The sequence below is a fragment of the Pieris rapae genome, chromosome 2, assembly GCF_905147795.1.
Source record: "Pieris rapae chromosome 2, ilPieRapa1.1, whole genome shotgun sequence".
Classification (NCBI taxonomy): Eukaryota; Metazoa; Arthropoda; class Insecta; order Lepidoptera; family Pieridae; genus Pieris; species Pieris rapae.
Genome location: NC_059510.1, coordinates 3,655,792 through 3,676,728, shown reverse-complemented (window position 1 = coordinate 3,676,728; position 20,937 = coordinate 3,655,792). Strand labels below are relative to the sequence as shown.

Genomic DNA, 20,937 nt, shown 5'->3' with positions numbered 1-20,937 from the left:
CGACATTTGAGGCAATTATAGTATTAGTTTACGTTAATCGTAGAACGGTTATGTGCGTGCGTATAATAGAGATGTTTTGCAACATCGCAACGGAACCTACTGGAATCATTGCGACAAGTGACATTACTACACTGTGTGTATAGTGCGGGATTTAACGTTTCCGTTGTTACGTATCGTGTTCGTTATAACGCGGGAAAGGACTATCTGAAATTATAATCTTTTCAGTAAAGAATAAATTTTCTGGAAAAAAAGTCGCAATCTAGTCTAGCGCAATATAATAAAGTTTTTAATACGTCATCATCATCGGGGATTTGAAAAGTATCAAATGAAAAGGTATAATTTAAAAGTTAATTATTTACTTTTCGTTGAAATTAATGTCTTCTGGATCCTCTCATATAAACTAACATATAATTATGTATGTTGTTGTTTGTAATTATAATTATGTATGTGTGTTGTATTGCAATGATTTACCACCTAAGGAAGTACTGCCAAAATTGTATATGTTTTTAAATTATGGACAGTTTACGATGTAGCTATATAATATCACAGTTACTATAAAGTTAATTTAATCAAAATTCCTATTGCGTTCGTGCTAGACGCACGATGGACTTAAGGTGGAACGTTATTAAATCACAAACGAAATTAAACTATGTCATGCCATGAAGCCATATTTGGTACTTTAATGCAATAGAAAAGAATGATAAGCCTCTAAGTATTGTTGCAATAATTATGGGATTCTTGTTTAATGTTCTACGTAAATAGTTCTCCATTAAAATACACAAATGTGAGTTTATTTTGTTGAGTAATTTCAATGGATATTCATATTTATATTATATATTTCAATGGAAATAATAAGCTTAAATCAACTCTAGCAATGCCATTTTATTGAGTACATCACAAGCGCATACAAAGCGCGTCGAGCTCATAGTACCCACAGAACAAGGAATACATGATATACATGTGTAAATAAAGAACCAAAAAATATAGATTAAAAGTAGTAATTCCAAATAAATTAGTATAATTCGTATTTTTATTCGATTACTTAAATTAATAGGTTCTCTTAGCAAATCAAAACATATGACTGTAAAAATGCGTACAAATAATTATTAACATATGACAAGATGTAATTGTTGTGATATTTATTTCTTGTTTCATAACATACATAATTGTTATACATATACAAACTCATACAAATGCTGCGTATTAGTTTTGTATAAATTATATGTTCACACAACGCTGGTCTTGTCAGGTTGATTTGAAATAACTTATTTTCATTCACAAAGAAAAATGTTCGTACTGTTATTAAAATAATTAAACGCTTTCATATTTATCTTGTAAGCTATGAACTTCTATAACAATGGAATATTACAATAAAATAGATAAAATGAAATTATTTCATTGTTTATTATATTTACAAACAGTATATATAATTATTTATGTGTTGCAAATTTGTAGAACTATGCAATTGAAGGAATATCAATTAGTTAGTATGAAATAATACATTAAGAATATTTTATATTATTTTTAATGTAATAATAGTTTGTATATTTCTTTAAAGTTTGATATTGTCTCAGACCTCAACTGTTAAGCAGTTAAAATTCCAGAATTGAATATCCAACAAACATAACTAAACATAAATAAACCCACCAAAACTGTCGTCCGACACTACTTCTTTTAATCATTAGAAACGACCCTTCGATCCCTTCTACAATGTTCTCTGAGTTACACCTAGAGTTATACTAATAAACTCCTATTTTTGTTGATTTACGTTTATTTTTTATAGGATAGGGATAAACGAGCCTACAGGACGCCTATAAACGGCACTGCCCATGGACAATTTAGGGGGTCCATTGTCCTGTGGACCTGATTCTGTCTTTGAGTTACATAAATCTGCGTTAAATATTTTTCTCAACTATCTTATTTACTGCTCGTCATTACTGTATGTATTTGACTTTTCTAAATACTTAGTTAACCTTATAGTAACAGCGTTTATTTAAGAGGAAATCAGGTATCAAAGGTTATTAAAACTAGTAAACATGTACTAGCATGGTTTAGCCATTCGCACGGTGCACAGTCTCGCAATAGCGTCCGGTCCGATGTCCTTCACTTTTACTGTCCTGCTTGAGATTAATCTTAAGATTAAATTCACATCATACAGTTCCCATAATAATTATAACCCTTCCGCTGACCTAGTCCAAATCAATCGACCCACATTTGTAACAAAATATCATCAATCTTTCTTGCAAAATAATGTTTGTAAACATTTTAATTGATGTTATTATTAATGGTCACTTTTAAGGCTTTTGATTTTGATTATGATTTGAAAAACAAAAAGAAAAGAAAATAATATTTGCTACTATTACTGCATAAGTAGTTGTATTTATATTATGATTCGCGTAGGTTCTTTAACTTAGTCGAGCTGATGATAAAGGCACTGCTCTGAACAAAGTAATAATAGTATTTTATAAGTAAGTATATATGTTGATGAAATTCTCAAAAATTCTCTTATCTCCAGCTAGATTTATAATTAAAAAATACAGTTTAATTTATATTGGAAATAATTTAAATTAAGTAATACGATTTTATTATTTCAATATTTTGTAGTTTAGAACTGAAAACGTTTAAGTTACTTTTTAACTAAGCATTCGTAATACACAAATTACACAAACATACAAACATGTATTTATTGTTTAGAATCCATATTACAAAATCTAAAATATCTATGATATGTATACTACAATCATTAGAATGTAGTTCATATTATGTATAATTAAAATTAAGTACATTGACGTATGCGGAAGTAAAATATCGCCTTGAAAATATCCCTTTTACGATAATTATTTAACTGCCCTATATGTACTTTTCTTATTATCAAACATATTACATATATGAATATGTATTTTGTTTTACATAATGAATGTATGAGCAATTGAGGCATTAGTAATTCTTCAAGATGTTTTTATAATTTCTTATGAACTTTACGGGTCTGGGAAAAAACTTAGCTTAGTTTATTTTTCTGAGCCCATTCTTGCTGAGTTTGAAAATTACGGCTTTATTAAAACTAAATCAGTTTGATTTCTCTCTGTCTGTCAAATTGTCGTTACTTTGTGCTGAGCAAAGACAGTGCTTATAATTATACTAGTGTATATATATTAATTACATAAGTATTTTATGTGTATAACTATAATAGTGCATATATATTAATTACATAAGTATTTTATTACGAACAAGTCTAAAGCTTATAGTGATGTTAATAGACAATCATGCATAAGTATCTGCAAACATTTTACGTATTGGTGCATGTAAGGAGTTCTAAACTTTGCGTTTAAGTTACAAGAACAGTGATTATGTTGCCTACTAACTGAAAAAAACAATGTCTGCTAATTCTATAATGTTGCAAGGATTTAATTTTTTTATGTATCTGTCAAGCTTCCAGCGGACAGATTTTATTGTTTCAAAACTCTAGTTCAAATATGGATTTATTTGATTACAATTGTACATCGCCAATACTACTTTCATCAAATCATAGACACTTTATAGGATGGAGCAGGATTGTTTCTACAAACAAACGAAAACCCTTTTAAAAATATTATTTATTTAATAAGTTTTATAAGAAATTAAAAAGGCATGTATTAAATTGATTTTCGGGCGTAATATCCGCCGACCTCGGCTGCCTTCACTTGGCGTAATTGCAACCATGACTAATGCTTAAAATATCATTCTTAATACAATTTAATAAGAAACTACAGATTAGCTTTAATGAAAATAGGTATAAAAAGCTGTAATGTTTATAGGTAGAGCGCTGTTGGCGTAATAACTTAAGTGAGCGAACCCCATCAGAGGTTGTGCGTTCAAATCACACTGCACCAATGGAATTTTTATTTTTGTGTAATTGGCACTTGCTTCTACAGTGATGGCTAACAATGTGAGTAAACCAGCCACAATGTCTAAAACCAATTCGACATAGGGTCCTTCAAGAAAAGAGCGTACAAATTTTTAAAAGGCCGGCAACGCACTCGCGAGCCCTCTGGCATTGAGAGTGTCCATGGGCTTAACATCAGGTGAGCCTCCTGCCCGTTTGCCCCCTGTTGTAGAAAAAAAAACCCAAAAGGTCATGTCAGACACAGAAGGGTGATCACATATGCTGCAATCTGAGGCCAAGACTTATATAGAATAAAGATATACAAGTTAGTCTGATCGTCTATTCACATTATGGCAAGATTAAGTGACGAGTGTTAGTTCGGATTTAAAGAAACTTGGTTTAGAATCAGCCATCGCAAACAGTATTAGCGCGAACAATACTAAGAATCGAGCTTTAGTAATGAAATTGTAACCATAGATGTTTGAGTGAAAAACTTAAGAAATACTGATGGTACTAGCTCAGAAATGCGTCGTTCAAATATAATTCGTGAATAGTAAACTATAAGAACACGACTTGTCCAAAGTAAGCAGATATTACCGTAATACGATAACTTGATAATTATTTTGCACTGTATAAAATATGAAATTATGTCACTTGATGATATGAGATTGAATTGTTTGTGTAACAATATGAGATACTTTTCGTATTGCGGCCGTGTGAATCAAGCCAAAAGTTGCGTATTGATATTGTTTTATTAAAGACCTTCGTATGATATATTTGGATTATTATTTTTTAATTATAGCACTTTAATAATGGAGCAGAACGGTGGCGGACGAAGTTTTAAGAATTGAATGTAACACGATGTTTTATATTAAGTAACCTAAAAAGTATTGCATTTATAATTTACGAAACTACTTTTATGTAATCTGTATTTTTAAATGAGATATGTTTCAAAACAAATAATACTTTTTCTGTAATAATAAGGTCTTAAACAGATGAAAATTATAAAGAACAGTAGTATAAGATTAAGAGATTAAGAGTATAAGAATAGAGTAAGTATGACTTCAGTATGTTATAAAGGTATTGAATTTTTTTATGTAAAAGGAGGCAAACTAGCAGCAGGCTCACCTGATCGATACAACATGGACATTCACATTGGCAATGGGCTCGCATGTCGTTGCCAGCCTTTTAAGAATTTGTACGACATAATTTCTTGAAGGACTCTAAGTGCCGAATTGGTGCGAAGAACTACCATAGTAGACAGCTGGTTCCACAAAGTGAAGGTGCTTCGGCAAAAACTGCGTTAAGAAAAACTCAGTTCTGGAAGGACGGACGTCGAGGTGATACGGGTAGTTTTTTTAAACTGCCTTGAGGTTCGATATTGAAACTCAGCTTCAAATTCAACAAATGAGAGTCATACGAAAAAAAAAAAATACCTAGCGCATAATCTTGGGTGAATCTTTCCCTTCTAGGTTTTCCTTAGTTGTTTATGTAACTTTATGTTTTAAACATGCTAGAGTAAATATAATATATCAGCGAGAAAAACAAGTATATAAACCAATTTAAGCCAAAAAAATGTTCATTTCTTATTACTTACATGTGACATGATGTTTTTTACCGTATGGTCTATGTACGAAGAAAAGGGTTAAAAATAATCAGATCCAATGCAATCTTGCCTTTGATATTAGAATAAAATATTTTCTTTAGCTGATGGAATATACATAATATGTCCTCGTTAATGTATAATAATGGTTTTAAGTGTGTTTTAACAATATTTATTTTTGTAACAATTTTAGTATACTACATGTATGTTTTTTATTATGACTTTACTTATCCTGTAGGCCTTTTCTTTTATATTATATACATATGTTAACGTATAGTTTGAAGTAAAACATAAAACAGTAATAAAGAGAATGACAATGACTACAGCTGTCATCTTTATGTAGTGATGATTCTATATAAGCTAACACGATATTTATAACCTATATTCAATATATATGCAATATTATTGTATATCAACTTTAACCTCTGTCTGAAAGCAATGTACAAGTTTTCACAATTAAGCAACAATAACGTGTCCTACTTTGGGATAAGGAAGCTTTTTTAAAGTGATCTTGCAACAAGTGTCCACATTCGTAAACATGTTTAAAAATATCACTAAATTATTTTTTTATGCAATTTAAATAGCAACTTACCATAATACTTTGAATAAAAACACAAAAGTTGTTACAACATTGGCACAAAAAGTCATCAAAGTACATATGTGGTAAACATGCTGTAAGTCTAGACCGTAAACAGTTTTTATTGATTATACTGTTGATACAATTTGATCATTTTTGTTATTTCATTAATTTTCAATTATAAACCAAAAGCAGCTAATATAAGAAATATAATATATTTTTACATATATATTACGAAAAGTACTTATTTCTTTTACTTATCACTCAAGCGTCTATTAATAAAACAGTTCAATCTAAATATAAAGAGCAAAAATTGTGCCCGAGTAGTAAATAAAATTTCATAAGCGTATTAGATAATCTTGTCTCAGTCCAATATTTGTTCTTGACCTAGCTACCAGTTACTGCACATAAATCAGACACATCTTTCCGTGCCGCAATCTATGAATTCGATTTCGTTATTAGGGTAACCCAATACATGGCATTTTAAAGAAATATTTACTAAGCATACTTGTAGAGTTATAACGTCAACCAACACAATCGTTCATGTCCTATTTCATAATTAAAGCCTGTGATTTTTAATTGTGAAATTAATTAATATTGAGTCCGATTATATAATTTGTTTCTTTGCAACTTCTTTGTATGTACCAGCTAACACAAATTTTAAGGATCACGAAATCATAACTGGAGCCCATTAAGCTTAATACATTTTTCATGTTACATGTTAAAAACATTAACGACATCTAAACCTTTCTTTATCTTGTCTGAGGATTACCTTACGAGAAGATGTATAAAGCCTGAGTTTGTTACGAAAATATACTGTCATGTTAAGCAATTACAATCATAGCATATTTGGTAACAAAATCGTAGTATCTAATGTCTTTTTTAGTTACAATATTAACTTAAGTCGTAAAATATTTTTAAAAAATATACATAAATACTTGGTTATATTAGATACTGATTTTTAATATACTAGGAACAAAAAAAATGACTGTTATAGCTCGCTACAGACAATTATGAACGAATTTCAAGTTCAAATAAATCTAGGAATTGAGCAAATAAACGTGTATTTTTAAATAATGTATAGAAAAACTTGTCGGAGAATTAGAAGGCTGCGATAACGGAACCGGTTTTTTACATCAGAAAGTCTAATTTTTTATCACATATTCGGATCAAGTTCAAGTCACTTATAGTGACAGTACTACTGTAATTTAAAACCTTGACGTTGGACTTATGAGGTTGTTAATAATAAAAAATCTGTTTTCATTACTATTATTATTTAATAATTTTTACTGTTAGCTAACTTTGTTATCAAATTTTGAGAACAAATCTGTGTATCGAAACCGATTCAACAATAATAGTCAGACTGTGTCAATATAACATTAGACCTACTTAACTATCAGATAAATATATGAAAATTATCGTAATGTATTTCAACCCTGAGCTGATCTGATCCACCAAACACATATATCTTAATATATATATTTCTTGTGTGCGTTTGTATGTGACTGAACTCCTCCTAAACGATTGGACCAATTTTGATGAAATTTTTTGTGTGTGTTCGTGGAGATTCGAGAATGGTTTAGATTCACAATTTTGTCCGCTGGACAATGTTTTTTTTTACATTGGATCCGACAGACGGCGCTACCATCGCACTGTCAAATTTTAAATAATATTCGAATTTTAATTTTAGTCTGTCCCGACAGTTAGCGCTGCGATCAAATTAAAAAAAAGTTTTGTTATCATTGTGTTATTGTAGACCATGTGCTGGATCGTTAGATATTGTCATAACATTTGAATAATAATTTTCATCAAAATGGTCCAGAATGTTTTAGCTTATTAGAAAAAGTTTGAAATTTTCAAATTAAAGACGTATAGACAGGACAACGTCTGTCGGATCCGCTAGTATATATATACATATATAAAACAGGAGTTTACTGATTTTTTATATTGTGGTTCTTTTTTCTGTGTCCTTGAAACCTATGCCGTATTCGAGTTATATGTAACGATAAACAAATTTTATCAGAACAAGAACTTTGAACAAATTGTGTGTTCGTAACATAATATCGTAAGTAAGTCGGATTGCAAAATGTATGCGAAACTGCTGTATCACTTTACAGGTATTATGTTATAATTTCCTGTGTTTTTGCGTATTAAGCAAACATATAACATAATATACATCCAAATAAATACGTTTTTATTTTACTGTGTAAATTACATATTTAACATTCACAGACAGGTACACTGCCTCAGGCACCAAACAGTTAAAATGATTTTAGTTTTCTAAATATTTCCAACCATTTTTTAAAAATATTTATAATATAATCAACCTATGATAATATAGTTTGACTAATTAGATTACATATACTTCAAGAGACATATACAAAATTTAATGATTACAATATTCTTATTTCGGAAGTCTTTGGCCAATTGCCTAAGTAATATTCGAAACGTGTGTATTTGACGCCAGTATCATTACAACATTCAGTTTTATAAGTTTACGTAAAGCTTAATTGGCTTAATGTAATCTCAGTTTTATTCAGCTTTTGTGCAAAGGAAATTATACATATTACGTGAAATACTAGGTCATAAGCCGACATAAAGTTCACGGCTAGCATTGTTATGCGTCTAACTAAAGTGCGTGAACTTATTTGCATGAAGGATGTATTTCTAAGTGTTATAAATGGCCTAAATGTATATGTTTATGGCACCTTCACTACACTACCAAGTCTTATTTGAATTGAAGACTTTAAGAAGATTTTATTATTTTCGTCTTGTGTAAACTATGTATAAATGTTACTCAAGTGTCTTTCGAATAACGTAATAAAACGTGTTTTACTTAAGTTCAGAAATAATATTTTTTTCTTAATTAATTAGTATGAGTATGAGATTACATTTGTTTTTAATTAATATAAAAGCTCGCATTTTATATAACCATACGCCCTTATTCATTGAGACCAAACGAATTGCTATTTTAACTATTATTTTTTGTACAGTTTCTCCAATTTTTGTCAAGTTGTGATTAAAAGAAGCTGATGAGTGTTTTAAATAAAAAATGCAGTTGAAATAAATTATCTACCCTATTTTTAATTTAAATTACTGCATTATTACTTTGTCCCGCGACATTGTGGCATTTCCAGAGAAAAAGAAATATTATACGCAATTGAAATTTATTTATTTTACAATTAAATAAAATCTATCAAAATAATATAATAAAATTATTTTATCGATTATACGTCTTTTTCCTTTAAAATAAGAGTAACTTTAATACTGTTATCTACAAGATCAGTTTTTATATTTTGTTTAAAATAAATAATTGAACTTGATAGCCTTCTTCACAAAGAATTTTCCGTCTTACGTGCCAATTAATGGGAAATCACTGACATGTCATATGTATTGCCGCGTTCACTGCACCCATTTAGGGCTTGTGATGGGTTCAAGGCCGCAAAACCGGTAGCCTGCCGCATCGAGAGTGCCTTTCCAATATAGAACTCGGCCATCGAGAAATTCTTTGAAATTACGCGCGATTTTGTAATGCCAATTAATGGAATATTTACACACCTTATAGAGAACCAGGAAGACTTGAATAAAGACAAGCGTACCTTAATACGAAAGAGGGTAATACAATGGTTTACGGGTTTAGTTATGGGTTTTCGATAAGATTTACACGAGATATTTAGGTTAAATTACTGAGATATTTAGGTTAAATTGTTACTGCAAATAAAATGTTTCGGAGCTATATATATTAATATTTTCAACAAAGCGGGTAAGTTTTCAGATGCGGAAATGACTCACTTCATGAAGTTGAGTAAGAAATTAACCTTTACGTTCCTTTGTTTTTATTTTTGGTTACATTTATTATAGTTATATTTTTATTACATTAATTTACACGCACGCATAAAGTATTTTTTTTATTTGTTTTATGCGTGCAATTTCCTTTATAGCAGTTTCAGTCTAGTATTTGGAGTTGCCAATTAAAAATATCTAGAAGAAAATGATAAAAAATAAAATAAAATCTATGGAACATCATACAATGCCATATGTTGCAGTTTAGGTTAATTTTTATGAAACTAATATGAGATTAGCAGCAATTTAAGTTTTATGCAATAAATAATATTATAAGTAATAATGTCAAGGTAACTTATAAATTATGAAACAAATGAAATTATTATAAAATTAGATCCAGTTCAAGAAATAATTATATAAATTACGTATTTAAATTATATATTACATTCTCTAACCTTGAAAAAATAAACGCAAGAATTATAGAACTAACATAATTAATTTGATATAAACTGTGTTTTATTAAACAAATTGGCCAAATAGGTAAAAAAAAAGGACAAAGGAAAATCCCATTTCTTTTAACACGTACTTGGTACTCAAAAACTGCACAAAAATTCAGTCCGACATATTTTGCGTAATTAGTAATTAAATAAGTTTTAATTTTGATACATCAAAATCGTTCAAGAATCGCACTGTCCGTATAGATAAAAATATCCAACGCGAGAACGTTTGTCCCGTCTGACGGCTTATCGCATACGAAGGACTCACGCCGACCAAAGCAAACCCAGTCTTTAGAGGGGCAATGGCGAAAGTTCTTCCAAATATTCAACTATAAAAACTCAAGCCACAAACCAAATGGTATCCAGTCCGATTCCCGACTTCAACCACCGTGCAAGAGGCATTATGAAAACAACGGTGAGTTGGTGAAGTGCAAGTGAAGTGAAGTGATGACTTCAAAAAAGCGTTAGATTTCGCGAAGTGTTGTGTCTAGTGATTAATGTGATACACTTTTTTGAAGTCGCCGCTTCGAATATAATTAGTGTTTTAGTTAAAATATTTTCTTTTTGAATTCATTTTTTTTTTCAATATTTAGGGTTGAAAAAAATATTACTAATGTTTCAAAAAATATTTTTGAAATTCAATCAACATAATATACAATCATAAAGTTAGTTTTTCGGTGTCCAAATATAAATTAAAGTTATTAATAAATTAATTAATTTTTTTCTAAATGAATTATGTATGTTGTGATTTGATTACAACTGGAATCCGTAGCAATGGACCTATTTGTAAAATATCATAAAATGATTTTAATTGTTAAAATGAAAAAAAAAATAACGCAAAAAACTAAAGCAATTACATCGTTCATGGATTGCAACATAATAAATATGTATTAGTATTATCTATCAATACTGGTTTTAAACCAGGAAGAAAGTAGGTTCTCTAGTGTTAAATTACATCTGAGCTAGAATCCAGTTAATTACATAAGAGGAAATTCATAATGCGTAATAGTTTGGATTCATGCATTACTTTGAGGTCGAATGCTTAGATAGAAGATTGATCCATATTAAATGAAATTTAATAATATTTTTCCTCTTTGGTCGAAACATATTTTAATATCAACTTACTCTAATATTGTATGGTTTTGTAATAATCTTGTAGTCCTTCGCTTATAAAAACGTTGTTAATTTCTTAAAATTTGTCTATTCCTTTTGTATTTCCTATCTATTTAAATGATTCATATAACAGTCATAACTCATAACATATAATATAGGCTTTATCAGAATGAAATAGTAAATAGTCCCGTATGTCACTTAGCAACTTCTTTACTTTTGCTACGGGTCGTCCCAATTTTTTTAAATCTATTGACATTTAAAGACACGCAAAGAAGTATAGTACATACAGATTAAATTATTGTGATATGTAACAAGAAATAGGTTTATAGTAGACATTGCAAAATAGCCATAAAGAACTAACACTATCCCACGAACAAACCAACGGCCTCGTTTGATGTACTCACTGATTAGCAACTCACAATAACTATTCAAACTACCTATTATATAAATTTAGCAAATTATATTATATGTAACAAATATCGCGTGTTTTAAATAATATGTAAAAACTATGAGTAATATAGTAAGATAACATATCAGGTCTTGATATAAAAAAACCTACACCAGTGACCAAACCTTAAAGATATTCTAGGAAAATTCGAAAGCTTTTTTATAAAAGTCTGTATATAAATTGCATGTCGCATCGTTGTAATAAAAACCATCCTGATAAGTAATTTTTATTGCCTTAAATTTTTACAACTCTCTTTATATGGTCATGTTGGAATATGTCATTTGTGGCAATGTGCGTTCTTGATCGGTGGTTTTACAAAAGCGTATAATAAAAAATCATTTCTTCAAAGTATATGCCAGAAAAATCGTTAAAAAGACTGCAATAATGATTGAATTATGTGAACGAACCGGAATAATTCGATTAACTTTGTTATGGTATAGTTAAGAAAATACAATCAAAAATTCTGTCATGATATTTGTGTATCATAAAGAACGTTTACAAAAAACCCAATAATTAAATCGTAAAATTCATTTTATTTTTATACGAACAGAACACTAATTTTCTATTTAATTTTTTGTAGAATTGTTATGTTAATATAATAACTGGTTGATTGATTGGACGACTATTGCGTACGCTCGCTATTTATGGAGACTGCACTACAGTCAATGTGTTAGTTACAAAGTCTTAGCGTAACCGTTATGCACACGTAGTGCGTAATTATGCACATTACATACTTTATATAGGACAATGCAATTCTTGCTTAACAATTAATTACTATTAATAGCAAATTTTTTGTAATACGACATAGTTCTTTATAAATTATATTTCGCTCACTATAATACCATAATTGTTACCTTATATAATTTATTATATTACTTATTAATTTTAACAGCTTGCATATATTGTATTATTATCGTAATTTTTTTGTTGCAGATTTATACAGCTCTCTTGCTGGTAGCAGCAGTTGCTGCCAGCGAGAAGTCGACGGAGCAGAAGGCTGAACCATTAGAAAAGAAATTAGACAAACGTGGTCTCCTTAACTTGGGTTACGGTTACGGTATAAGTGGGTTGGATGTCGGTTATATCGGCAGCGGTCACGGATTCGGTGGCGCCTACAACCTCATCGACCAGGGAGCTCTATCTCACGGATACGGAAACATCGACCTTGGTGGTCACACCGACATCACCAGGACAGTTACCCTGGTCAAGGGAGTCCCATATCCCGTACACGTCGACCGCCCTGTCCCATACCCCGTAGAAAAACACGTGCCCTACCCAGTTAAGGTGCCAGTGCCCCAGCCTTACGAAGTCGTCAAACACGTTCCAGTACACGTTAAGGAGTACGTTAAAGTGCCAGTGCATGTACCAGCTCCTTACCCAGTAGAGAAGAAAGTACCTTACCCAGTTCACGTTCCAGTCGACAGGCCCTACCCCGTCAAAGTATTAGTGCCCCAGCCCTACCCAGTTGAAAAGCACGTGCCTTACCCCGTTAAGGTGCCAGTGCCACAACCCTACCCCGTGGAGAAACACGTGCCATACCCCGTCGAAGTTAAAGTACACGTTCCTCAACCTTACCCAGTCATCAAACATGTTGGCGTACCCGTAAAAGTCCCAGTCGACAGGCCCTACCCTGTTCACGTACCTGCCCCATACCCAGTAGAGAAACCAGTTCCAGTCGCCTACCCCGTTGAGAAACCAGTACCTTACCCAGTTCACGTACCAGTCGACAGGCCCTACCCAGTTCATGTAGACAAGCCTTACCCAGTACCAGTCAAGGTTCCAGTACCAGAGCCCTACCCAGTGTACAAGCACGTCCCAGTTGAAGTTGAAAAGCACGTACCCTACCCCGTTAAGGTCCCCGTTGACAGGCCCTACCCCGTCCATGTTGACAGACCAGTGCCCGTTGAGGTTGAGAAGCCAGTCCCAGTCCCAGTAAAGGTCCCCGTCTACGTTGGTCATGACAGCGGTCATGGCAGCGGTTACGGAGGAAGCTACGGTGGAGGTTACAGCGGTAGCTACGGCGGTAACTACGGCGGACACAGTCTTGGAGGCTCATACTATGAACACTAGAATATTTTTATTTAGTTTTTAAACAATTCATAATCTCACCAGAGCTATTTATATCTCGCCAAATTATGGCCGGGACACCAGCAAACTATCCTCTTGTATATTTATACTGTCATTCTCTGAGATGTCATGTAAAATAAGTGTACTACGTGATTGCATAGGAGTACGCGTACGTTGTGATGTAAAGGTTACCATTTCTAGGTTAAGTTGACTGTAAAATACGAAATAAATAAAAAAATATAAAATAGTAAATACTTTTATTTTCCTATAGGAAGTGTTTCGAAGGTCACACAAAGTTATTGTGTTTAAATTAGTGACCTTCTGGGTTCATGAATGGATTAATATTAAAATACGTGAGATAACAATCGATACAAAAATGTTATTGGTGAACAATTATTGTTCCCAATTTAAAGTCAATCGAAAGTAGGTAAACAGAAATGACTAGTCACTGTATTTACTTCAAGTGTCGAGTCACTACAAATATTATGGTTTACGTAAGATGTCGGTTAAGGTCAAACATTAGCTTAATGTGGGCCTTATGAAGTAACCGATGAGCTTAGTAGTTCATCATATGTTTATTTATTTGTATTGCAACATATTATTTTTGTACGTAATGCCTATAATTTGTTTCATATTCATCTTTGAATCGTAATCGTAATCGTAAATAATCTTATGATTAAAAACATTAATAGAAAACAAGATGTAACTTGAAACTCGTAATTTTAGCTTCAAGTTTTTTATATTTCATTATATAAGAAAAGGATTGAGTAATTTAAAATATCCAGTATTATGTTACAAAAATGGACAGAATGCGTGTTGGTAATGAAGGCACATAGACTTTGCGAACAAAGCAGTATTGTTTCATTGTTGGTAAGGACTCTCACACAGAGATTTTATGAACAAATGAACTTAAGTTATTTTGTGAGAAATATCATTCTATTTTAAATAATTATGTACGTTTAAATCTTTTAATTATGTAAATTTCTTATAATTATATGTTAGAATGCTAAAAATATACTGCTATTTTACTATCGTACAATAATATTCTAAATTTAATTCTAATTAAAATAATAAAATAACTTGTTTTTTGATTGCATAAGGAAATTCTTTTTGTAATACATTACTGGCAATTACGAAGGTTGTTACGAAGCTGACGATTAAGTACATTGATATATAATCGTTGTAGAAAAACCTAAAAGGCATATTTAATAAAAATGGCGGTATTTCATAACAAAGCAAGTTGGTATGATGAAATATTTTCCGTGTGAAGGTTGTTAAATTAATATTAACGAGTTCCTTTAAAGTAATTTTAGGAAACTAAAATTAATCGCTAACAAAACATTTGGTTATAATTAAAATTCCACACTTAGTGATTCATACAGGTTGTACATCTTAAATTGTTAACTTTTTAAATCTGTTTTTAATCGTCATAATATTCGAAACTCGAACGACATATTTATCCAACAATGTTCCAGTAGAACCGATTTTTCTCTAAGAAAACTCTTTGAATTTGTGCGTTTAAACGTTGAGATAATTTTATACGTTTACTCTCTCTTCTATGTAGATAGTGTATTCAGTATATTTTCTATAGTAAAATCAGCGACTTTAAACGTTATATTTTATTTCCAAAACACTTCGCGTAGTTTTCCATATAAAAGACATCAACGCACGGAATGGAATGATCATACACGGGTTCAAAATAGCTTCGAATTTAAACTGACATATTATAAGATATTATTATTTGTTTCATAATACAATTTAAATTTATTTTAATTCAATTATTATTTACATGCGAAGTGTTTATTTAACGTGTTTCAAAAATATTCTACTGACTCCGATTAAACCCCTTTTATTATAAATAAAACAGTGTATTTAAGCTTAAAATAGTATAAATTTTAGGTAGAATAGTCTGTCAGTTTACTTTTAAGGAAAACTAAGGCCTGTAGTAATTATGTTTTGTTTTTAGGAAAATAATAATAAGCAAACCATATATAATATAATCATAAGTGCATCACATATCAGACAGATTGCGTGCCTGATAGGCTAGGATGTAGGGGTCCCTAAAGGAAAAAATATCATAAAATGACAGTTTTTACTCAAAAACAAATATAATTTAACTAAGTTAACATATTATTGTTATTGGAATTAACAAACGAAAGTGGAAAAACGTTTATATTGAAACAGTAATATGACCGTTAACTTGCGATATATATTAATCAGAACCTAAGTGTATTTGTTCCACGCCATCTATAGAAACACCAGTATAGTATAGTATCATTGTTATGTGTGGATTGTTATCACGTAACATAAGTTGTTATTAGTGCCTATTAGTTTTCGTTACGAAGTGTAGAGGGCCTTTATTTGAATTAAATAATAGAAAGGAAACATTCAGTTGTTATAGCCATACTCAAAACATCTATTAATTTATGTTTAATGGTAGATTAGTTTATATCTATAGTTTATATCTTAAAGATGGTGTTGTCACGAAATGTTTGATTGCTTGACAGATTGAAGAAAATAGGGCAATAAATATCTTTTCCGATTCGACGAATACTATTTTTTTACTGTATTATTGACCAATAAAAAACCAGGCCAAGTTATCGTAAAATAATAAACGTTTAAGTGAAAAACATTTTGTGGGTAGAATGGGTTAAAATCCATGACTTGTTACTGAGAACAAAATTTTTGTTTCTGATTGGATAGACTGATATGTGTCTTAATATTACAATACAGACAAGTGACTTAAAATTACATTTAAATAATTTCAATTAACTGACATGAAATAGTATAGTTTGCAAAACGATTAAAATAAAAATAAATCATTAACGACTCATTCCGTGCAATAAACCTTTCACAATATCATCATACGTTGCTGAGAACATGATGAATTATATTGTAATCAATATTGCGATAATCATTGCATTACGCACTTGAGAAGCGTTTATATTAAATATTTCACTTACAAGTGAGCTTTGGCACTACTGATAGGGCGAAACCTAAGCAGAATTTTAAGAGCAATTTTTTGTAATCACCATCAATTCATATATTCCTTTAATAAAATCCCAGAGGCTCTTTCATCTCCGGCTTTTATTAAATTTAAGAAATGTATTAAAGAAAAGCTGTGTAAAAAGGTAAAGTTAGTAATTATCTAGTTGATAAAAGGGCCTGGGACTAGTGCTGGGCAGGCTACTTCTAATTAATTTGCTATATTTGTTTTAAATATTGTAGGATTGTTTGATGATTTCCTTATTTTAAAAAGAGTACCGAGATTTTTTTACGCCGGCTTTTTCTCTCGGCCAACACCTTCTGTCTTCTTTGCCGATGAGTAGGGATGCCAACAGGCTCGAATTTAATGACGTGGAATAAGTGATACTATTATGATCCGATGTTCCAAAATAAACGTATTTTATTTAATTATTTTTTTAAATACAGTTGTCTGCCAGTTTTGGCAATATTTTACAAGATGAAATTCAATAACTACTTGATAATTTATTTATTTCCAGACCGCATTAATAATTAAATGACACCTCTATTTGTAAACTTTTAAATAATGTTATTTTTCTTCCAGTTGTTAAATATTATTTTACAAAATTATTTAGATTATTTTTTAAATCAATTCCTTTCCAAATCTTTAATAAATTCTGATACGTTGATTACGATACGATATAGAAAAATATATAAATATTTATAAATTATGCAAATTTCGTTAGTGAAAAATATGCAATATGTCCTTGATGTATTAAAATATCTTACTTCATCACTGAAGTCTCCGTAGCTAAAGTTAATTTAAAGATTATTAACGAGAATAAAAACATTTTCTTGCTCATTAATTTTTGTGTCTATTTTGTTTTATAAGCCTTTTTTAAGTTATCAGATAACTATTGTAATAGTCTTACACATGCTCAATCGTCGTTGTTAGTTGCTGTCCTCACGATGTTTTTATACACCATTTGTGCAGCTGCTGGGATTCAAACATATGACCTGCTTAAGAGCAGCCACTGTGCTGCACTACGATTAAAATATGACAAATAAAACTTTTATATTTTCTAAGAAAAACCATACATCTCACTCGCTGTCGCAATATAAAACTGTGGAAATGACAATATCTTACGCTTATCACGTGGATATTTCCATAACAATTCGAGTGGTGACAGCAAGTCACGTATGCGGAAATAAATTTTTATCCATCTTGGCCATTTAAAGATCGTTATAGGGTATATAATCTCGACAGTTTTCTATATATTTAAAAATTGTTAAATTCTCTGGAACATGGCATTCAAAAGCAATTACTTATGAGCTATTTACTATAGATTAAGTCGCGGTGAGCCACAGATGGCTTGTCATTCAATAAAGTGGTGAGCACAGGTGAATGACCCTTGAAGTGCATTAAAATAAATTGCTTGACCTTAAGGACACCATTAAGTTTTTCATTCAAACAGTTTCGTCAATGAATAATTATCGTTGTTAAAATTAACTTTATGTTTTATCGTGATTGACGGTAATGTTGTTTGCTTTTCGTCCAAACACTTCTCTATTTCATTTCAGTTTCATTGATAATTTATAAATCAAGAAGTCGTTTAGCCTACAGTACCTACTAATCTGTTTCAATAGGAAGCAAAACTAGCAACTTCAATTTGTGAATGTTGATTCTTTACTGAATGTTTGAATGCCTAAAAAACTAACTAAAAACCTTTTAACGCATTGTATTGTTTTAACTTTCTGCAGAAATAAATAAAAATTTACAATAAGTTATACTTAATTTTTTTAAAGTATCTATGAAACATAACATAACGAACTAACTTTTCTTAATATTTGCTACACATATTAATTTAATTTTTGATATTAATTTTTTTATTAATTACATTAAACGAAATGAACGCGTCAATAAATTTGTATTCACATGATGCGTCGAAACGTCCATTTGTAGTAATCTTTCGCTATTACCGAAATAAACACCTCGTAACATGTGGAACGCATTCGCTAAATTACGTATTTCTCACGTATTGCTACCAAAATGTTGTAATTTTTAATGTGTCTAAATCGCTGTTTAGGATCTTTCTAATTTTAATATCTATGTTAAGTAACATTGAAATATGTCAATAATTAAGTAGTACAATATGGGTACTATAATATGGGTCTTATCCTTAAATTACATCTGCTTTGTTTATATATTTTTTTTAAGTGATCCATCTACTGTGACTAATACACGTTTTCGACTCAGATTTAAACTCGAACTCGAACTCGAACTCGACTCAGAATATAATTCTGTATCTCAAAATAACTTTGGTAATCCTGCTAAGCACTACCTCAGCTCTGACTTTTATAAACACAACTGAATTTAACCCAAACCTGTGGGTATTGCGGGTGTTGAACGCACTATCTTAGAGGTGACATGCTAATGCTATTAGAACAGCACTGCTCATAAATTAATTGTTAACAATTATCTAGTTTAGTAGCAATGTGTAAAACATGGTGTAGGTCAAAAGTGCCGAAAAATGGGAATGGGGCAGATGTATATATGTATGTATTTATATTTGTTTGTTTAATTGCTTTTGGATGGGCCAGCCTATTGCGTACAAAGCCATTTGAAACAAAACTCGACCACCAGTAATCCATCAGTACATGGGTAACTCACTTAGATGTACTTATGAGTGTAATATTTTTTTAATGTTTTACGATTTATTAAGAAAATTTTGATTACTTCGTCGCTGCATAGAAATACGGTTTTCAAACAAAAAGTAATTTTAAATTTTAATTAAATTAATACTTAACTTAAATCAATTATTTGTTATTTTTTAATGACTGCTATATTTTTATTTTTCGTACATATAATAGAGTAGACCTACAGTAAAGTTAAGGCCATATTTGTTTCCGAATGATATAAGTAACTATTGCATAAACTACCGCGAGTATTTTTATGTATCAAGGCCGCACAGTGTTTACACGAGAAAGGAGGTAATTCGTCATTTACTATGTGGAACATATTTTGTTACATTATGTATTTAGCAACTTAAATAATTATACTTAAATTAAACCAATAACATTGTACCACTTTATTCATACAGGTTTTATTGTCATTGCCACTAAGGCATATTAAAATGTTAAAGATTACTTGAACTATTCCAGAGCTTTTGTTACTGGAAATGTGTGCAAATGAATAGAAATTTGCAGGCAGAGCTTCTTGACTTGTTATATTCAGACCAGGCTACGTCCTTCAATATTTTTTAAGTGACGGCGATACTATTTATTTCGTCTGCATTCAGAGCTTTCAAAAATTTCCAAATAGTTGCTAGAGGTAAAACGAGGTTCATTAATTTATGTTCATTAATTTGTTTTTCTCAAATAAAATTTATTTATAACTTTATAACTTTAAATTAATGGGTGCGTGAGAAGGTCTTATAGAGGTGTTAAAACTATTAACATTACTACATACTATATAATATTTTAAAAGTCACCGTGTGATTTAAATGAGCGTTCAAAAGCACAAATTTCAGATTTAATTGAATTTAGGATATGGACAAGGTCAACCTTTACCTTTACCTTTACCAACCAACTTATTATTCTCGAACTGTTTCCTATTTTCAATAAAACACGTCATATATTTAAAAGTAATAATCAGAAATCAATAAACAAATAATAATGAACTCGAAACGCGGTGAATACATTTTCACAATGTTATCTTATTTTCTTACAGTGATCTGATAGATTGTATTCGTTGCAATAATTAGATGTCCATTTTATGAGACTAAAGCGATTTTTCAATTTTTTTTAAATTTAGTTTTTAAATCTTAGTAATCATATTTATATATTTTTGTGTACTGGAGAATTAATATATTTTTAAAAAGACAAACCACATTAAAGCACTTGTGGGTGACACAACATTTCTGCGACTTATTTCTTAAACAAACTACGCCTTCAGTATGAAATAATTTCAGAAAAATTATAAATTATTACTGAAATGAATGAATATATTTAATAGTATAAAAA

At 30.5% G+C, this 20,937-nt stretch overlaps 2 protein-coding genes across 2 annotated transcripts in view; one reads left to right on the top strand and one right to left on the bottom strand.

Moving 5' to 3' along the window:
- LOC110996458 (angiotensin-converting enzyme) overlaps positions 1 to 20,937 on the bottom strand; it is an 82,689-nt gene that overhangs the window by 16,223 nt on the left and 45,529 nt on the right. The gene's annotated exons all lie outside the window — the stretch shown is intronic.
- LOC110996462 (proline-rich protein 4-like) lies at positions 10,608 to 14,197 on the top strand. Its single transcript, XM_022264131.2, has 2 exons — positions 10,608 to 10,737; positions 12,817 to 14,197. The coding sequence occupies exons 1-2, from the start codon at positions 10,678 to 10,680 to the stop codon at positions 13,951 to 13,953; spliced, it is 1,197 nt and encodes a 398-aa protein (XP_022119823.2). The 5' UTR covers positions 10,608 to 10,677; the 3' UTR covers positions 13,954 to 14,197.

Excerpts from the sequence above, each read along its gene's own strand:
- LOC110996462 (XM_022264131.2), top strand. The coding sequence starts at position 10,678 with ATGGTATCCAGTCCGATTCCCGACTTCAACCACCGTGCAAGAGGCATT. Across the intron at positions 10,738-12,816 it reads GAGGCATTATGAAAACAACG|ATTTATACAGCTCTCTTGCT; the intron begins GTGAGTTGGTGA and ends TTTTTGTTGCAG.